At 40.8% G+C, this 21364-nt stretch overlaps 1 protein-coding gene across 6 annotated transcripts in view; it reads left to right on the top strand.

Moving 5' to 3' along the window:
- Positions 1-21364, top strand: part of Kiaa1958 (KIAA1958 ortholog) — a 211493-nt gene that overhangs the window by 86642 nt on the left and 103487 nt on the right. For 5 of the 6 annotated variants that reach the window (XR_007590043.1, XM_050132043.1, XM_050132044.1 and 2 more), the window contains exon 2: positions 13348-14542. Coding sequence is in view for 5 of the 6 variants with exons in the window: in XM_050132043.1 (XP_049988000.1) it covers positions 13372-14542 (1171 nt within the window). In the remaining variant the exon portion in view is untranslated. Of the gene's footprint in view, positions 1-915; positions 1046-13347; positions 14543-21364 lie in introns of all 6 variants that reach the window. The other variant, XM_050132041.1, reaches the window with a different exon arrangement.

Here is a 21364-nt window from a genome sequence, read left to right as displayed (position 1 = left end):
TGGCAGGAAGTGGAAGAGAAAAGATGGAAGCAGGTGCTGAATGTTGTGTCCTCAAGTGATACCAAAGCAGAACAAAAACTGCCTATGTCTTCTGTCTACAAGACACTATTTGTGTGGGCTAAACCATAGTTAGCCTTGACTCAAGGGCCTCACCTCTTAATACTACTACAGTGGAGAGTAAACTTGAGTGTGACTTCACAGAGGATCACATACCACCACATGAACTTCAGAAAACACACAGAAACCTAGACAAGCTAGTGTATTCTTTGTAAGCTTAGCATCTAGGAGGCAGAAACAGGAGGATCAAAGCCTACATGGGTTGCATAGAGGGAGAGACCCTATGTAAAATACACACACACACACCACACTACACCACACACATACACATATACATACGCACCACACTACACCACACACATACACATATACATACAGACCACACTACACCACACACATACACACATCAGCACACATCACAGCATCATATTTCCCTTAAGTAGACCTCAGCCCTCTGTTAGATTCTGTCTTGGTGGTTTCAAGGGAGGCTTGTTAATATGTCTCTTCCTACTCAGTCTGTACCTAGGGCAGGAATCTGTTGCCTTCAAAACCAGGTGGCTACTGGCATAGAAGTTTAAAAAGTTTGCTGCTTACACACTGAGAAATATACAAATAAGTAAATACTTAAAAAAAAAAAAAGATGGTGCAGTCTTGAAAGATCTTGGCCCACTCCCCTTCCCTTGCCCACTTCATACAGTGACCTGTGTACTCAGGTTCTCAGATCACTGTAGCTGGTGAGGGACTATGTAAAGTAGGCCAAGCTGACAGGTGGACACAACAGAGGGTAAACATTTCAAACAATGGAATCCTGAGACCACTGAATTTGATCAGTATTTTTTTTAATGTTTTGTGTTCTAGGCACTATGGACGTGATAGACAGCTGTGGGCAAGGCGTCTATTGCTTTCAGAAGGGTCACAGAGCAACAAACACCTGAAAATGCTGCACCACTGCCCATTCTGAGGGGTATATTTGTATAAAGATTGCCAAGTATGTTTTTTTAAAAATTGTGTCTTATGGGTGTGGGCATACACATGACACAGTGATATGGAGGTCAGAGGACAGCTATCAGAAGTCCATTCTTGCCTTCCACCATGCCAAAGTAGGTCTGTTATTTCTGTGGCTGGGAGCTTCCAGGAAATTTCCACTCTTGTCCATGTTGCTCAGATTACAGATACATGCCATCACATCCTGCTTTTTCTGCAGATCCTGGGGTTTGAATTTAGGTCTTGAAGTTTGCATCTTTAACCTCTGAGCCATTCTCTCTGCCCCAAATTCCTGAATTTAATAAATTTAAAACTCTAACTCAGCCGGGCAGTGGTGGCGCACCCCTTTAATCCCAGCACTCGGGAGGCAGAGGCAGGTGGATCTCTGTGAGTTAGAGGCCAGCCTGGTCTACAAGAGCTAGTTCCAGGACAGGAACCAAAAGCAACGGAGAAACCCTACCTCAAAAAATCAAAAACAAACAAACAAACAAACAAACAAAAAACCCTCTAACTCTGTTCAGTCTTAGCAGCCAACAAGGTGTCATCTGTTAACTAGGCAGATCCATAGAGGAACTAGTGAGACCACAATGCCAGGACCATTGTGAGTAATGAAATTGGGAGAAATTAGCAGAGGCAATGTAGGATCTGTAGACAAGGTCTCAAACACAGGACAAACAAGCTATTAACAAATCAAAGAGAACTCTGGCCTCTAAGTTCTCCCAGCTGCCCTTAGTCCCTACTTATTAAAGGGTCCTCCTGGCTGGCATACCCTACCCCCTACCCTAAACTCTAGTCCTGCTTCTCTGATTCCTATATTACCCAACCTCTTTTGGCCATTTTACCTTTTGCCCCCTTGGTTCCTGGCTCTCCTCCCTCCATTCCCCTGTCTCCTCACATGGCCATGGCCAGTCTGCTGGTCATATCCACTATGAACTCTCAGATGCCTCTTTCTCTCCCTTATCTATATAATAAAAATCTCAACCCCCTAGGAGCAGTTGTGGCCTCCTTCTTTTATTTCTTTTTTCTTCATTCAGTAACATATTATTTACTATTTGACAAAATTGATATACATTCAAATTATGAAACTTCAAATACTCTTAATTTAGCTGTGAAAATGTATGCAGAATAAGTATGGAATATCATTCTTAAAATAGAAGTTTTACAATGAAAATTAGAATTAAAAATGGTTAAGCATAAGTAAGCTAAAATGTTTTACAAGAAAATAAGAGGGATTTGCCTTCCGGAAATAAAAACATAGTCACCCACAGGGATTTCAGACATGTGTGCATGTGTGCGTGTGTGCGTGCACACATGCATGTGTACGTGCTGTCATTGTTTGTGAGAGTGCAGTGCTCTCCACTGACGGGGCTCTTCACTTGGCTGGACAGATGCAGTGAGTTCAGGACTGAGTGTCCCCTTGCTTCCCAGTGCTACAGTTACAGACGCTGCCACTGCATCTGATGTATTTGTGGTTCTTGGGTTCAAAGTTTAGGTTCTCATGCTTGAGCAGCAGGCACTTTCCTGACCAAACTGTCTCCCCAGCCCAGATGATGCACAATCGATGAATATATCAGAATATAAAATCTAGAAATTCATGAGAAAGTGAAATTTTGTGTGCTTTTCTGAAAGGACCATAATACTCAACCAAATAATCACTTTTTAAAATTTCTCTACGTTTCTTAGGAAAATGGTATTTTTTTTTTTTAGTATTTTCTAGAATAAATACTATACTTCCAAGTTGGAGGGTTTTGTCTCATTAACAGTATTCTGAGATTCAAACCATCTTGGTGTCTTTTAAACCTATTTCAGAGTTTCTGAGTAGCTTATGATTAAAAGTAGGTTACTCACACTCCACTGCTGCCATTGTCTACCCAGCTCTTTTGGAACAATTAGCATCACTTTCAGCACGTGTCACTTTGTTCCTAAAGTCAGTCAGAAGACAGGAGCTATTAGAATGAGATAAATATTTCACAGTAATAAGACAGATACATCATCCCTTCTTGAGAACTAGTGATGATCAGGAGTTAGGTTTTTTTATGTAAGAATTTTTTATGTATTTTTATTTTTCCATTCAAAAATTTCCACTTCCCGGGATCAACCTACTCATGGACCCAGCAATACCACTCTTGGGAATATACCCAAGAGAGGCCTTATTATACAACAAAAGTATATGCTCTACTATGTTCACAGCAGCATTGTTTGTAATAGCCAGAACCTGGAAACAACCTAGATGCCCTTCAATTGAAGAATGGATGAAGAAAGTATGGAATATATACATATTAGAGTACTACTCAGCAGTAAAAAACAAGGACTTCTGGAAGTTTGCAGGCAAATGGATGGAAATAGAAAACACTATCCTGAGTGAGGTAACCCAGACCCAAAAAGAGGAACATGGGATGTACTCACTCATATTTGGTTTCTAGCCATATATAAAGGCCTGGGTCTGAAAAAGCCTGGGTTAAAACCTGTCTTGCAGAACATAGCGGACAATGAGGACTACTGAGACCTCAAGAACAATGGCAATGGGTTTTTGATCCTACTGCACCTATTGGCTTTGTGGGAGCCTAGGCAGCTTGGATGCTCACCTTACTAGACCTGGATGGAGGTGGGTGGTCCTTGGACTTCCCACAGGGCAGGGAACCCTGATTGCTCTTTGGGCTGACAAGGGAGGGGGACTTGATTGGGGGAGGGGGAGGGAAAGGGGAGGCGGTGGTAGGGAAGAGACAAAAATCGTTAATAAATAAAAAATAAATAAATAAAAATTTCCACTTCCTCCCCTCCTCCCATACCCCTCCCACTCCCCACTCGCCCTCCTCCCTTCCCATCCAGTCTTAAGAGATGGCAGTGTTCCCTGCCCTGTGGGAAGTCCAAGGCCCTCCCCACTCCATCCAGGCCTAGGAAGCTGTGCATCCAAACAGACTAGGGTCCCCAAAAGCCAGTACATGCAGTAGAAACAAGTCCCAGTGTCATTATCAATGGCTTCTCAGTCAGCCCTCATTGTCAGGCACGTTCAGAGAGTCCGGTCTGATCACATGCTCCATCAGTCCCAGTCCAGCTGGCCTTGGTGAGCTCCCATTAGATCAGTCACACTGTCTCAGTGGGTGGACCAACCCCCCACAATCCTGACTTCCTTGCTCATGTTCTCCCTCCTTCTGCTCTTCAACTGGACCTTGGAAGCTCAGTCCAGTGCTCTAATGTGGGTCTCTGTCTTTATCTCCATCCATCGCCTGTCGAACGTTCTATGATGATATTCGAGGTATTCATCAGTGTAGCTATGGGACAAGGCCAGTTCAGGCACCCTCTCCTCTGCTGCCCAAGGACCTAGCTGGGGACATCCCCTTGGACACCTGGGAACCCCTCTAGAGCCAAGTCTTTTGCCAACCCTAAAATGAAGATATCTTCTTCCCTGCTCCCATATCCACCCTTCCTCTATCACAACCCTGCCACTCCCCCAAGCTCTCCCCAATCCTTCCCTTCTCCCTTCTCTCCCCCCCACTCCCCTTTCGTTTACTCCACCACAAATCCCACCCCCATGCTCCCAACCTTTGCCCGGCGATCTTCTCTGCTTCCAATTTCCAGGAGGATCTATATATGGTTTTCTTTGGGTTCACTTTATTATTTGGTTTCTCTAGGGTTGTGAACTATAGGCTCAATGTCCTTTGTTTATGGCTAGAGTGCCCTAATGAATGAGTACATAACCATATTCATCTTTTTGGGTCTGGGTTATCTCACTCAGGATAGCATTTTCTATTTCCATCCATTTGCATGCAGATTTCAAGATGTCATTTTTTTTAACCTCTAAATAGTACTCTAATGTGTAGATGTACCACACTTCCTTTATCCATTCTTCAGTTGAGAGGCATCTAGGTTGATTCCAGGGTCTGGCTATTACAAATAGTGCTGCTGAGAACATAGCTGAACAAATCTTTTGTAGTATGATTGGGCATCTCCTGGGTATATTCCCAAGACTGGTAATGCTGGATCCTGAGGTAGGTTGATTTCTGATCAATTTTCTGATTTCCAAAGTGGTTGCACAAGTTTGCATTCCCACCAGCAATGGATGAGTGTTCCCCTTATTCCACATCCTCTCCAGCATAGGCTATCATTGTTTTTTTGTTTTAGCTATTCTGAGAGGTGTAAGATGGTATCTCAAAGTTGTTTTGATTTGAATTTTCCTGATCGCTAAGGAAGTTTAACATGACCTTAAGTACCTTTTGGCCATTTGAACTTCTGTTGAGAATTCTCTGTTCAGTTCAGTACCCCATTTTTTAATTGCATTATTTAGAATTTTAATGCCTAGTTTCTTGAGTTCTTTATATATTTTGGAGATCAGACCTTTGTCTGATGCGGGGTTGGTGAAGATCTTCTCCCAATCAGTAGGATGCCTTTTTGTCTTAATGACTATGTCCTTTGCTTTACAGAAGCTTCTCAGTTTCAGGAGGTCCCACTTATTCACTGGTTCTCATATTGTCTGTGCTACTGGGGTTATATGTAGGAAGTGGTCTCCTGTGCCCATGTGTTGCAGTCTACTTCCTACTTTCTCTTCTATAAGGTTCAGTGTGTTCGGATTTATATTGAGGTCCTTAATCCATTTGGACTTGAGTTTTGTGCATGGTGAGTTAATTTATATAAGACTTTGTAGGCAAAGTGTTACCACATTTTAAAAGGTCACACTGTGCATAAGAAAGAAAACACACGTTTGTCTGACTGCTTCATCATCTTTCCTAAGTTTCAGAAGGGTTACAGTGCTGTAAACGACAAGCTTTGTAAAAGAGTAATTTTGAGAACCAGTGGCTGGAATGAGTTCTCAGAATTGAACCAGTCCTGTTGGATCCTTTGGATGGACAAAAACAGAAGTTGGCGTCCAATGGCCGCTAGAGTGAACTTCAGCAGCTGAGAGGATAATCTCAGCTATTAAGATAAGGCTTTGTAGATCATCAAGGATGGAGAACACTATCTAGTGAAACTGTATGGAAAGAAATATGGAAAGAAAACACTACTAATTAAAAGTAGGAAGGAAATGAGGAGCCATAGCAAACAAAACAGAATGGTAGAACAGCACCCTGGGAGTCAAAGGAAAAGAGGGACAAAGAACAAAGAACAGCTGAGAGCTAGGGAGTCAAAAGAAGAGGAGTGGCAACTGACGGGGCTTTCTTCACATGGAGGATGCTGGTGAAGTTGACCAAACCTTTGGGTAGAGGTGATATATGTTAATTTTCATTCTGTTCTCAGAAATCTAGGACCAGCCTGCCTTTAGTTTACTTACGAGGTAGGGCTGTGTCTTAAGCATCTAGGATAGATTCTTTGTTTGAAAGACATCATTATTCTCTAAGTCTCAAACACCTCCAAAATGAAGCGCTGCAAATTTAAAGGCAAGTTAAGAATGTATGCATCACTTACTGTGAGAAAGTATTTTCAGATTTTCTATTTACTGTACTTCTTTGCATGGGCAGTAAAAGCATGAACTATGTCAACTCATGCCCACTAATGGAAACACCACTTTTTTCTGTTTTCTTTCTCTCTTTTTTTCTTTGTTATTGATTTTTATTTATCTCTACATTTTTCTCTGCTCCTCTCCCTGCCTCTCCCCTTCCACCCTCCCCCAAGGTCCTCATGCTCCCAATTTACTCAGGAGATCTTGTCTTTTTCTACGTCCCATGTAAATTAGATCTACATATGTCTCTCAGGGTCATCTTTGTTGTCTAGGTTCTCTGTTGTTGTGATTTGTGGGCAGGTTTTATTTGCTGTATATTTAAAAACCACTTATGAGTGAGTACAAGTGATAATTGTCTTTCTGTGTTTGGGTTACTTCACTCAAAATGATGTTTTCTACCTCAAAATGATGTTCATTTGTCTGCAAAATTGAAGATGTCATTTTTTTTCTGCTGTGTAGTACTCCATTGTGTACCACATTTTCCTTATCCATTCTTTGGTCAAGGGCCATTTTGGTTGTTTCCAGGCTCTGGCTATGACAAACAATGCTGCTATGAGTATAGTTGAGCACATTTCCTTGTGGCACGATTGAGCATCTTTTGGATATATACCCAAAATATTACAGGGTCTTGAGGAAGGTTGTTTGCTAATTTTCTGAGAAATCACCACACTGACATCCAAAGGGATTGTGCCAGCTTGCATTCCCACCAGCAATGCAGGAGTGTTCCCCTTTCCCCACAAACTCTCCAGCATAAATTGTCATCAGTGTTTTTGATCTTTGCCATTCTTACAGGTGTAAGATGGGATCTCAGAGTTGTTTTGTCTTGTTGACCGTGTCCTTTGCTTTACAGAAGTGTTTCAGTTTCAGGAGGTCCTATTTATTAATTGTTATTCTCAATGCCTGTGCTGCTGGGGTTCTATTTAGGTAGTGGTCTCCTGTGCTAATGTGTTCAAGTGTGCTCCCCACTTTCTCTTCTATGAGGTTTAGTGTGGCTGGCTTTATGTTGAGGTCTTTGATCCATTTGGACTTGAGTTTTATGCATGGTGATAGATATGGGTCTATTTTCATTCTTTTACATGTTGATATCCAGTTATGCCAGCACCACTTGTTAAATATGCTTTCTTTTTCCATTTGATTTTTTTTTACTTCTTTGTCAAAAATAAACTGTTCAAAGATGTGTGGGTTAATATCCAGATCTTCGATTCGGTTCCATTGTTCTCCTGTCTGTCTTTGTACTAATACCAGGCTGTTTTCAGTACTGTGGCTCTGTAGTAGAGTTTGAAGTAGATTGTGATCCCCCCAGAAGTTCCTTTATTGTATAGGATTATTTTGGCTATCCTGGGTTTTTTGCTTTTCCATATGAAGTTGAGTACAGTTCTTTCAAGATCTGAAGAATTTTGCTGGGATTTTGATGGGCATTACTTTGAATCTGTAGCACTCAGTAGGCAGAGGTAGGCAGATCTGAGTTCAAGGCTACCTGCTTTTGGTAAGATTGCCATTTGGGTATGTTGTGTAGTCATTGTCATTCAATTTTAGGGAGTTTTTAATTTGTCCCTTTATTTCTTTCTGGCCCATTGAAGATTCAGGTGAGCATTGCTTAATTTCCATGTGTTTGTGAGTTTTCTGGAGTTAGTATTGTTATTGATTTCTAGCTTTAAACCATGGTGATCTGATAAGACACATGGGGTTATTCCAAGTTTTTTTATATTTGTTGAGGTTTGTTTTGTTACTAAGTATGTGGTTAGTTTTTTAGAAGGTTCCATGTGGTGCTTAGAAGAAGTTGTATTCTTTTATGTTTGGATGGAATATTCTATAGATGTCTTTTTTAAGTCCATTTGAGTCATAACATCTGTTAGTTCCCTTATTTCTCTGTTCATTTTTTTGTCTGACTGACCTTTCCAATGGTGAGAGTGGAGTGTTAAAGTTTCCCACTATTAGAGTGGGGTTTAATATATGATTTAAGGTTTAGGAGTGTTTCTTTTACATATGAGGGTGCCCTTGTATTTGCAGCATAGATGTTCAGTATTGAGATTTCCTCTTGATAGATTTTTCCTGTGACTAATATGAAATGTCCTTCTTTTCTCTGATTTTAGTTTGAAGTCTATTTTGTTCGATATTAGGATTGCTACACCTGCTTTTTTTCTTAGGTCCATTTGATTGGAATATTTTTTCTCAACCCTTTACTCTGAGACAATGTCTGTCTTTGAGGTTGAGATGTGTTTCTTGTATGCAGAAGGATGGATTTTGTTTTCTTAACTAATCTGTTAGCCTGTGCCTTTGTATAGGTGAGTTGAGCCCATTTATATTACGGGATATTAATGACCAGTGATTGCTATCTCCTGTTAATTTAGTTTTCATTATTGATGATGTGAATTTGTGCGTTTTCCCCTTCTTTGTAATTTGCTGCTATGAGACCATCAATTGTCTGTGTTTTTGTTAATGTAGTAGCCAAGTGCCTTGGGTTGGAGTTTTCCTTGTAGTATTTTGTGTAGGGCTGGGTTTGTGGCTAGGTTAAATCTGGTTTTGTCATGGTTTTGTCATGGAATACCTTGTTTTGTTCTTCTATGGTGATTGAAAGTTTTGCTGGGTATAGTAGTCTGGGCTGGTACCCATGGTCTCTTAATATCTGCATAACGCTTGACCATGACCTTCTGGCTTTCATTGTCTCCAGTGAGAAGTCAGGTGTAATTCTGATAGGTCTACCTTCATATTTTGCTTGGCCTTTTTCCTTTGCAGCTCTTAATATTCTTTCTTTATTCTGTATGTTTCTTCTTATTTTTTAGGTCATTTTCTTCTGCTTCATCTATATTTGGTAGTTCAAGTCTTGCTTTTGTAGGGTCTTTAGGTTTTACTAGTGTCGTGTTGTTCTTTGTGGTGTTGCATGTGTTCTTACCTTTTCTACTCATCTTTTCCTCTAATAGGTGTGGTTGGAGCTGTCTGGGATTCTGTTGATTAATCTTCTAGGTTCCAGTGAATCCAAGGCTCAGATTGTTGTTCCTCATGGTACAGTCAGTGCCACAGTTCTAGTTACCCCTTTGGTCACTCCATGTTCCTGGAGGTTGCTCAGAGTTCCCGGGCATTGCTCCACTCCCTTGGAGTTTGCTATTTCAGGCCTCCTCTAGCCTAGGTTGTTGGCTCAGACCTGTTTCTGTAAATGTCCCTGGCTTAGGGTTGGTCCTATAAAGGACTCTGGCTCCAGTCTACTCCCTTAGAGTTTCCAGTCTCGGGCCCACCCAGAGCCACAGAGGACCTGGCTCAGGCTTACTCCCTTAGAGGTCCCAGACTCACACTTGGACCCACAGAGGTTTCTGGTTCCTGCCTATTCCCTTTGATGTCCCAGACCAACGCCCAGACCCACATAGGTCCTAGCTCAGGCCTATTCTCTCTGAGGTCCCAGACTTACTTGTTTTCAAATTTCATATATATTCCCCCCTCCTCCCTTCAACATCTCTCAAGTCCTCCTACTTTCAGATTTATGGCCTCCTTTAATTTTTGTTACATATGTATAAACATATACATACAAGCTGCCGAGTCCATTTATTGCTTGTATGTATATGTTTTTAGGGCCAACAAATTGATATCCAATTGGGGTTCCACCCTGGGGAAGACTAATTCTCTCTCTCTCAGCAGTTATTAATTGGCTGTAGTTCTTCATCTATGCCTTGTGAGTCCTTCTGTCCTTGTTTGTGTGTCGACTGGTGTTGTTATTGTTCAGGTTTTGTTTAAGTAGTCATGCTGTTGAGACATGAGTGTAGTTTCCCTGCCATATAATCTTAAAGCAGACCCCCTAGTCATCTAGCTCTTAGAACCTTTTCTCCCTCTTTTTCTTGATGTTCCCAGAGCTGTGGGTGCAGGGGTTGTGTTGGATTATCAGTTGGGGCTTTGTATCTTACAGTCAGTTGTTCTCTGTATCTTATTCAACTGTGGCTTTCTGTAATGGATTCTGTCTTCTGCACAAAGAAGCTTCATTGATGAGGGTTAAAAAGTGCACTCATCCATGGGTGTAAGGGTGAGTATTAAGAATGCAGTCGAGATTCTCCTTCTTTGGAAAGGTAGCAGTAGTTCTCTAGGTTCCATGGCCTCACCAGCCATCAGTAGTTGACTAGGTTTTCTAGACCAGAAATGAATTCCATGCTTCTGAGCAGGGCTTACCCCAAGATAAAAGTATTCTTGAACCTTGGGAGATATCCTGCTATGCTTGCCACTGTGACTTATGAGCCTCACAGCTGAGTACGACCCTTAGTTGCTTTTCTCCCTTAGCAGCTTGACTTGCAGAGGAAGCTTGATTACTCCATGTCTTGTGTCAGAGAGTATAGGAACACTACATTAAATGTGATCTGATAATACAGCTAGTGGGAAAGTTGGAATAAATGCAATGCCTTTATCCTTTTCTGATGTCATAGAGTGAAGACCTCTAGTCAGTGCAAGTTGTAAAAATTAAGACTGAATAATTAGACTCACTGTGAATTTTGAACTATTAGGAGGTTTTGTTTTTTAAAGATTTTATTTACTTTTATATGTATGAGTATTTTGTCTGCACGTATGTAAGTACACTGCATGCATGCCTGTGGAGTGTAGACGGAAGTTTCTGTCCCGCTGGGTCCCGCAGCCTTTCAGTCCCAAAGAAACACACAGAGGCTTATATTAATTACAAACTGTTTGGCCTATTAGCACAGGCTTATTATAAACTAGCTATTACAACTTAAATTAACCCATAATTCTTGTCTGTGTTTAGCCACCTGGCTTGGTATCTTTAATCAGTGAAGCATCCTCATCTTGTTTCCTCTGCATCTGGCTGGTAACAACATCTCTGTCTTTCCTCTTTCCAGAATTTTAGTCTGGTTACCCCATCTGTACTTCTTACCTAGCTACTGGACAATTAGCATTTATTAAACCAATATGAGTGACAAATTTTTATAGAGTACAAAAATATTATCCCATAGCTATGGAGGCCAGAAGGAGGGCACTGGATCCCCTGGAACTGTAGTTAAGGACTGTTGTAAGACACCATTTAGGTGCTGGGAACTGAACCTTGATCCTCTAGAGCCTTCATCCTCCAGCCCTGGTCAGTTTTCTTGAGACAGGCATAAACTAGTTAGCATGGTATGAATATTGTTTCCTATCCTCCTCCTTCCCCACCCCCAGTTCTTCTCAGCCTACGTAGTGCTCAGATCTGCTCTCTTTTTTCCATCCCTCTGCCACTCTTCAAGGATGGCTATTGTTACATTTCACTTGAATTCTTGCTTCTAGTCTTATCTTTTCATCCTATAATCAGAATGACTCTAAAGCTACTGTCTTACTTAAAATCACATAATGCCTTATTGTTATCTCTACAATAAAGTCCCAAAAATATTTTTGTGACCTGCAATGCCTTTGTGGTTGGAATTACATTAGGCATATAGATGGATTAGGAGACAGCCTAACTATGTATCCCTGGCTGTCCTGAAACTCATTCTGTAAACTCAACACCTGCTTCTGCCTTCCAAGTGCTGAGATTAAAGGTGTGTGCCTTTATGCCCAGCTTGCTTTGTACTCTTGAGTATAGAAGTCCTCAACATCTTTTATTATACTTATTCCTGTTATTTTTGCAAAATTCAGCAATATTTTCCAGTAGATTGGGCTGTAAACATAAAGAACTCTACCCATTACAAACAGGAACCATTTGGTTTCTTTCCCTCTCACCTTACTCCTTCTCCGTTACTTCTACTTCCCTTTCCCTGTCCCTTTTTACCTCTCCTCAGTGGTTAGGGCTCCCAGTGCAGTGTTGAGTAGAAGCGATAATAGGTAACTTCTTCTACATTAAGTATAATTTAAGGTAGTCATTCTTCTACGCTAAATGTAAATATTAGCTATAGATGTTCATAGACGTGCTTTGTCCATTTGGGGAATTTGCCAAATATTATTAGTTTGTTTAAAGGATTAATTCCCCCCGCCCCGCGTCTATTGAAGTGGTCTTTTAGATTTTCTCCCATCAACTGTTAATACCTTGAATTATGTTTATCTATCTGTCTGTTATGTATCTATCTGTCTGTCTGTCTTGTTTCTCACTCCTGGGGTATGTTTGCATGGTAACAATGTGTTAACATATATTTACATTATTGGATTCCCTTTGATAATTCTTTGTCAAGAATTTTTGCATTAGCATTTGGAGGTAGTGTTGATTTATAATTTTATTACAGTAACTTCATCAGATTGTAGGTTAGGCTGGCCTCAAACTCATAGCCTCCATTTCAGGAATTTGGAATGACTCTGATGTGGCAAGAACCCCAGGCTGCCTGTTCCGGCTGCTTTACCCACTGCCTGCTTCCACAGCATATTTCCTTCTAGCCTGTTCTTCCTTTTCTTCGAAGACTTTCTTCCTTGGGTCGCTAAGTTTAGTGCCTCATTCTCTTCTTGGTTCTCACTTGTCTTGTTTTCTAGTGTCCAGCAGATTGACTTTCCGACTCTGAGATTCGTCTTACAATGGATCCAAACTTTGTTTTAATGAAGTTTACTAGATTGTAACATTGGAAGAGCAGTCCTCTTAGTTAGTGAAGGGCTGAGCAAATAAACCTCCTGTTACTGCAGAAGGAAAATGCACCATGAAGAAATGCCTCCAACTGCTGCCCAGTTCTCTCTCTTCATTGTTTCTTTTCTTCTCTGCAGGAATTTTAACAATAAAGAAAACTAACAAGTCTTTCTTCCAATTCCATACTGTGTGTACAATCAGCTGTTTTCATCTTTCCAATTCCTGTTCTTATGCAGTAGTGGTATCTACATGTAGTTTAGATTTTTATTTCTTTTTTATTCCAAGTGATTATGGCTGGAAAGAATTAGTTATGTGGGAATGTCTTAGGTAATAACAGCTTCTCATTCTGATTATTTCCCTTTAGGAAGGACACTGCTGATCCTGTAACATGGAGGATTGTCTTCATACCTCATCTGAGAATCTGTCCAAGTTGGTCAGCTGGGCCCACAGCCATGGGACCATTTGCAGCCTCATTCCAAACCTGAAACACTTGCTTTCTGAAGGTTCCCATGGGAACCTGACTGCAATGTGGGGCTGTAGTGCTGGCCATGCTTACCACTGGCCACTAACAGCTACTTGCAGAGCTGGGTCCCAAGAGAGGGTCTGTTTCCAGGACAACCGAAGTTTTAATTCTGATAGTCCCAGTATAATTGGGGTGCCTTCTGAGACACAGACTAGCCCTGTGGAAAGATACCCTGGGAGACCCGTGAAGGCAAAGCTGGACTGTAGCCGAACCAGAGACTCTTGTGACTTCTCTTACTGCAGTGAGCCCTCTGAACTGGACGAAGCTGTTGAGGAGTATGAAGATGAAAACACACTGTTTGACATGGTTTGTGAGTCTTCTGTTACAGATGAAGACAGTGACTGTGAACCCCAAACCCAGAGGCCTCAAAGTATTGCTCGTAAAAGGCCAGGAATAGTCCCATCTTCCATCCATTCAAGTTCCCAGGGACAGATGGTTGATGAGTGCAGTGGTGATGTCATCATCAAGAAAATCAAGCAAGAGATTCCTGAAGATTATTACATTGTAGCAAATGCAGAGCTGACTGGAGGGGTAGATGGACCAGCCCTTTCCTTGACACAGATGGCAAAGCCCAAGCCTCAAACTCATGCTGGTCCCTCCTGTGTAGGGTCTGCTAAACTGATTCCCCATGTAACATCTGCCATCAGTGCAGAGCTAGACCCACAGATAATGTCAGCTTCCCCCTCTGTGATCTCCAGACCAATCATCCCAAAGACTGCTAGGGTATCTCTGGCTTCACCAAACAGAGGACCCGCTGGTGCCCATGGCACTGCCCACCAGGTGACCATGCAGATGCCTGTGAGCACGTCACATCCTAACAAACAGATCAGTATCCCTTTGTCTGCCCTTCAACTGCCTGGACAGGATGAACAGGTGGCTTCAGAGGAATTCCTGCCCCATTTGCCTAGCCAGGTCTCATCGTGTGAGGTGGCCCTCTCTCCCTCAGTGAACACAGAACCTGAAGTAAGCTCCAGTCAACAGCAGCCTCCTGTCGCTCCAACCATAACCACGGAAGCCACTGCACAGTGCATTCCAGGTATGGAACACGAGGTGACCATAAATCCCTCATCCACATACTTTAGAGAATTCTGCGCCATCAGCACTTCTAAGACCATTGGTTTAGTTTGCTAGGATGCAGTCGTTTTTCACTGTCAGGAAGACAGAAATAATTAAATGTGTTACATGTAATGAATACTGTGGAGGAACTCTATCTGAAGAAGGCTAGCCATTTGGTAGTACACCTTAGGGCTAAGATGGCAACTGGAAGATTGTGCTTTTGATGGCTAGATTTAAGGTTCATATCCAACCTTAGCTGAGCTTTTATAGTAAATCTATTTTTGAAAAAAATTTCTTTTTCCTATTGGTATCAAGGTAGTTAAGCCAACTGATATTGGCTTACTTTTTATTTGATCCAGTTTCCTATTACCATTCATTTTAGTTAGTGTGATAATTTAAACTGATTTTATAAAAGAAACAGGTAACTTCTTAAACAAGTATTTGATCTCATCTTTCAAAACTTAACAGAATCAGATAACATACATTTCTGGAGTAGGCCAGCTTAACTCGGTACATTCACATTGAGAGGTTTGTAGAGCTTTTCATAGCTGCTACCTCTGCACTTCTAACATTCTAGTGCTCTTTAATTCAAATATCCATTATTTATTTGAGCCAGGATATTGTGATATATAGGGGGTTTGATGTGCATTCTTTGGACGTCTATAATTCAAATCTAAGAGGACATAAGTAGGTGTATGGACAAGGGTAAATAGATACACAGAGAATAAAGAAAGCAGAACACTTCGGCAAATTTAGTCCCTTCTCAACAGGGCATGCATTTGGGGAAACATCCTTTTTTTATTTTAAAGATTTTTAGTTATTTATTTTATGTATATGAGTACTCTATCTACATGTAATGCCAGAAGAAGGCTTCGGATCCCACTGTAGATGGCGTTGGAATTGAATTCAGAACGCCTGGAAGAGCAGCCAGTGCTCATAAACACTGAGCCATCTCTCCAGATCTCAGGGAAACACCCTTAAACACTGAGCTACCTGTGTCTTTGGCCTGAAACTCCCTAGAATTAAGTTGCTTTTACAAGTGCTCATTTATAGTTATAGTATTAGCCCCAAGGTCTCCTAAAGGAACTTACCAGGAAGATGTTTCTACCATAACCCTGCTGTCAGTAATGACAGATACTGAAAATGATCAATTGCTTTAAAAATTATGCTAGTTGAAAAGTCATGGGCTTTTAATGTGGTTGTTTTTTAACAGTTTCATTGAAATGTAATTCATACCATAAAAGACACTTTAAAACTTTATTCTATGAGTGTTTGTGTCCATGTATATGTGTATCACATATTTGACTAGTGCCCAAGGATTGTGAATCATCAAGTGTCCTTTGCAAGAGCAACAACTACTCTTAACTGCTAGCACTCCTTTGAAGTGCTGCTCAGTCCCAGAAGAAGCAGTTTCTCTTTTCTTCTCCCAGTTCATGGCAACCGCTTATCTACTTTTGTGAATTTACTTTATAACCTCTTGTGACTACTTTGATTTAGTGTGGTATTTTCAGGGTCAATCCATATTAGAGCATTTTTTATTGCCAATAATATTTTACTATAAATATATCATGCTTTATTTTTCTTCAGTTGATGGACAGACATGTGAGCTGTTTCCACCTTTGGTCTGTTTGCTACTATGAACATTTATATACAAGTTATTAACGTGAGCATTTTCTTTGATTTTTGTGTGGGCAGCTACTTTAGGATGAGAAGCCACGAATCCATTTTCTAAAGCCATTTGGTTTTAACTCTTGGCACTAATGGACGAAGGTTCCTATTTCTCTGTATGTCACCAACACATTATTTTCTATGTTTTAGAAATTTCTCCTTTACTCTCAATACACAGGAGGCAGAGGTAGGCAAATCTTTGTGAGTCCGAAGCTAATTTGGTCTACATAGCAAGTTCTAAGACTCTGACTTAAAACAAAAAGTTACTATGCTTTTACATGTAAAAAGTAGTATTACAATCTAGCCTGTATTATTTTAATAACTATGATATTGATCATTTTTCATGTTCTTATTGGTCATATATGTATATCTTTTGAAAATTTTCAGATTCTTTGCTTATCTTAAAAATAGATTCTCTTGTCTACTTTGAGTTGTAAGAGTTCTCTGTATTCTGGATGAGAGTCCCTTAATGATTTGTAAGTATTTTTTCCTATTCTGTAGGCTTATGCTCAGTCATTCATTCATTCTCCCTCCCTCTCTTCCTCTCTTGTTCCACCCTTCTCAGAGGAAGGCCTTGAACTTTTTTCCTCTACATCCTAGTGCTAGAATTATAGGCATTACCATGTCCAATTATGCTTTCTTTTTTTAAAAGAACTTTATACTTTAATTGTTATATAATCCTGTGGACTTAGACTGGGATAATCTTTACATTGCTGGACACATGTCTGTCAGGCAGAAAACATCTTTGTACTAGGAAATCAAACTTTTAATATATGGAGGGTATACATAGTACTTTTCACTTAAATGGTTGTCTTTTTTTTTTAGACAGCCTGGAAGAGTTTTCCATGTTATCAATTTATATTTAATGAAACAATTCAGAAATATATTTTGCAGAGTCATTTAGCATGTTCATAACTTACTAAGATTTCTGCTTTGATCCACAGTAACTCTAACCCTGTGAAACAAGTTGTAGGACCCGACTATAAACCATATTTGAATGTTACTGTATAATTATTTGGAAAAGAAATTTAACTTTTTTGAAATACAAGCAGTTTTAATTCTTTCATTAGTGTATGTATTACATTAGGGGTTTTTCTTCCTTTATTGAAATTGCACTTCTTATGTCAGCTATAAACGTCAGGCTTGACCAAGGATTGCATGTACTGTATCCAGCCATGAACTGGTCTTATTTTACTCTTATAAGGAGAATTAGTTTGGCCCAGTGCAGAACGCTCAAGAAAAGCACTCTGAAGAACCAGTAATAACAGATTTCCGAGATGTGGTTCTCATGTTGTGGAAAGATACAAAATTTTCAACATGCTACTGACTTCAGAGAAACTCTATTTAGACTGGAAACAACAGCAAGATTAATAAAAACCCAATCGACACTTCTGTGAGAGTTACAAAAACTTAACATAATTCACCTTTACTTCCTGAAGTCCAACCTAGGTTCTATATTCTAAATTTTAAAGTTTAATTTATTTACTTGTGTTTCTATGTTTATTTATAGTTGATGGTCTCACATAATCTAATATATACAAATGCATGTGATTGATTACAGTATAAGGGGACCCTACACAATTAATGTATAAAGCATGATTAGGACTAAAGAGGAAAGCTGTGGGAAAAATAGTCAAAATTTAGAACAGGCACTCGAACACCATAGAATTCTGAGTCTTTCTCAGATCATCGCAGTAATACTACATGGCTTTATAGATTCTATTTTAATAATAAGTTGATAAGTGACTCATTGAGTCAGCCTGAAACAAAGAGAAGTTGTTCTGGTTTTAGTGGTACCATGCAGTCATTTGAGCACATTAAAAATAAACTCGGAGTCACCTCAGGTACATCAGTGTCATATTAAGGAAAGAAATCACAGCACTTCCTATTAGTCTCATTTAGCCAGGAGTGGGCCCACATCTGACGGCTCTAACTTCACTCTCCATGTCCTCTTTGTGAGACAGAACCTGCACTGCCTGGAGGCAGTCCTGTGGGTTTGTTCCTGTGTCTCTCCTATTAACGTACTTTGCTCTTTTATTGAACAGCACATAAAGCATCACATTGGGAAGGAATGAGTATACTTTAAAGAAATCTTTAATGGATTTTTATGTGGGATTATGCCACTGACCCCCAGATGATCCAGATAACAAATAGAATTACAAACAGTATTGTTTATCAAGCAATATCTGCATGCTGCAATCAACATTTATAGTGATATTCAGTTTTTTCATTTTTTAATTTACATATCAACCACAGGCTCACTTCCCGTTCTCTCTCCCCACCTCCTCCTTACTCTCCCCCATCCACTCCTCCTCCTTCTCCACTTATGGGCTAAGGCTTCTCATGGAAATCAACAAAGCATGGCAGACACATCAAGCTGAGGCAGGACCAAGCTCCTCCTCTCCGTTTCCAGGGTGAACAAGGTGTCCACCATAGGAAATAGGTTCCAAAGAGCCAGCTCATATATCAGGAGCAGGCCCTGGTCCCACTGCTAAGGGTCTCCCAAAAAACCAAGCTACACAACTGTCACCCAGCTGCAGAGGGCTTAGGTTGTTCCCATGCTGCCTCCCTAGCTGTTTGTCCAGAGTCTGTGAGGTTCCACAAGCTCAGGTCAGCTGTCTCTGCCACTTTTCTCATCTTGTTCTTGATCCCTCTGCCCTCTCTTCAACTGGACTTCCAGAACTCAGCTCAATACTTGACTGTGGATCTCTGCCCTCTCTTTTCAACAGGTACTGGATGAAGGCTCTATGATGGCAACTAGGGTAGTCACCAATCTGATTACAGGGGAGGGCCAATTCAGGCACCCTCTCCACTATTGCTAGAGGAATCTTAGCTGGGTTCATCCTTGTGAGTTCCTAGGAGCCTCCCTGGCACCAAGTTTCTCCTTAGCCCCACAATGGTCCCCTCTATCAAGATATCTCCCCCAGTGGATATTCATTTTATAAGATTACTTTCAACCTCTGGTTTTGCATTTTCCAGCAAATGATCGTTAGAATTCCCAGATGATACTCTAGGAGACAGGCATGGTGCTTGCCTTTAATCCCAGCACTCCAGAGACAAGAAGACCTCTGTGAGCCGGGCGGTGGTGGCGCATGCCTTTAATCCCAGCACTCGGGAGGCAGAGGTAGGCGGATCTCTGTGAGTTCGAGGCCAGCCTGGTCTACGAGAGCTAGTACCAGGACAGGAACCAAAAGCTACAGAGAAACCCTGTCTCGAAAATCAAAAAAAAAAAAAAAAAAAAAAAGAAGACCTCTGTGAGTTTAAGTCTATCCTGGTTTATATAGTGATTTTCAGGAGAGCCAGAGGTATGTAGAGATCCTGTCTTTAAAAAAAAAAAAAATTGCAGCTAAACTTTAGCTTAGGTTATAAAGGTTAATTCCATGAGAAATCAGGGAAGTAAAAGAGGAAAAGGCAACTACAGTTGTGGTTACATTGTTCTCTTAAAGGTGAGTTAGACAAATAGGCTGAGCACATAATAGGCTAGTAGTCTTAAATGACCTAGAAGTCTATTATTAATTGTATGGGAGGTCCAGCAAAAGTTCTATTCTTTTAGAATGTAGGAGATGGTTTCATAATGCATTGCCACAGTGCTGATAGTGCTTTTGTTTTGTTCCCTGATAGAAAATCATCCTTATTTTGGTTCAGAACTGAATTTAAAAAGTTGTCAAATACTAAGGTGTGAATCAAAGCATTGATTTTCATATCATTCCTGTCATTCTGCTCAATATAGATTTTAGCAGTAAACAAAGTACACAAGTATTATTAGAATTACTAGCAGTAGCTTTGATTCCATTAAATTTTGAAGTTTCTATGAATGTCGTTCATTTGTCAGGATAAAGTTTAAAGCCCTATTGTGTCATGAGTTAGTTTCTTATGTCTGTTTCTTAAATATACTCATGTATCTGTAACTTTGTTGTACTGGGTAGTTTAATGTCAACTTGACACAAACTAAAGTAGTCCTAGAAAAGGGAGCCTCAGTTAAAAAAGATATCTTATATAATCTTGGGCTGCAGCTATGACCCTAAGCAATAGAGGAGAGGATGCCCGAACTAGCCTTGCCCTGTAGTCGGACTGATGCATATCTTAAATATCACCACAGAACTTTCAACCAGCAATTGATGGAAACAGGCAGATACCTGCAGTGGAGCAATGAGGTCAAGACCATGATGGGTTCACCCAGTGAAACAGTCTACCTGAGCTTATGAGAACTCACCAACTCCAGCCGTACAGGGAAGGAACCAGCGTAGGACCAAACTAGTCCCTCTGAATGTGGGTGACAGTGACATAGGTCCAAACTAGTCCCTCTGAATGTGAATGGCTGGGGCAGACAGTGGGGCCACTGACAGTGGTACTACTTGTACCACTACTACTTGTACTGGCTTTTTGGGAACCTGTTCTCTTTGGATGGATACCTTGCTCAGCCTAGTAGGGAGTGATTGGATCTTCCCCAGTGTACCTTACCCTCTGAGGAGTAGATGAGGGTGGGGTTGGGGGATAGGTGAATGGAATGGGGGGGGGCTGGAATTGGTATGTAAAATGAAAAAAGATAGTTTGTTTTCTTTTAAAAAAAAAAAAGAAGAAGAAGAAGAAAAAAGAAAAAAAGACTGACAAGCCATGGAGAGCAAGCCAATAAGGAGCACCCTCCAAGTCTCAGGCCTTCTTAAGTTCCTGTCCTGACTTCCTTCAGTGTTGGACAGCAATGTGGAAGTGTAAGACAAGTAAATCCTTTTCTTCCTAACTTGCTTTTGGTCAAGGCATTTCATCATAGAAATAGTAACCCTAACTAGGGTAGAAATTAATATTCACTATCAATTTGACAGGATTTAGAATCACCTAGGAGACATGCTTTCCCAGAGAGGATTAACTAGGAAGTGAGTAGCATCATCCCATAGGCTGGGGGTGGGGACACACTGAAGAGGAGAAAGTCGGGTGTGCACCAGCACTCCCCTTTCTCTGCTTCCTGCTCTGCTGAAATGTGAGCGAACAACTGCTACAGGCTCCCCATTGCCAAGGAGCCCCCCACAGTCATGCTTCTCCCCCAGCCCCATAGTGGGCTGTACCTCCCAAACATGAGCCAAAATAAACCTCTCTTCCTGAAGCTGCTTCTGGCTAGGTATTTGGTCACAATAGTAAT

The sequence above is a fragment of the Alexandromys fortis genome, unplaced genomic scaffold, assembly GCF_014885135.2.
Source record: "Alexandromys fortis isolate MF-2015 unplaced genomic scaffold, M_Fortis_MF-2015_v1.1 scaffold_393, whole genome shotgun sequence".
Classification (NCBI taxonomy): Eukaryota; Metazoa; Chordata; class Mammalia; order Rodentia; family Cricetidae; genus Alexandromys; species Alexandromys fortis.
Note: the sequence above shows the minus strand (reverse complement) of the source record. Positions and strands in the feature narration are given on the sequence as shown.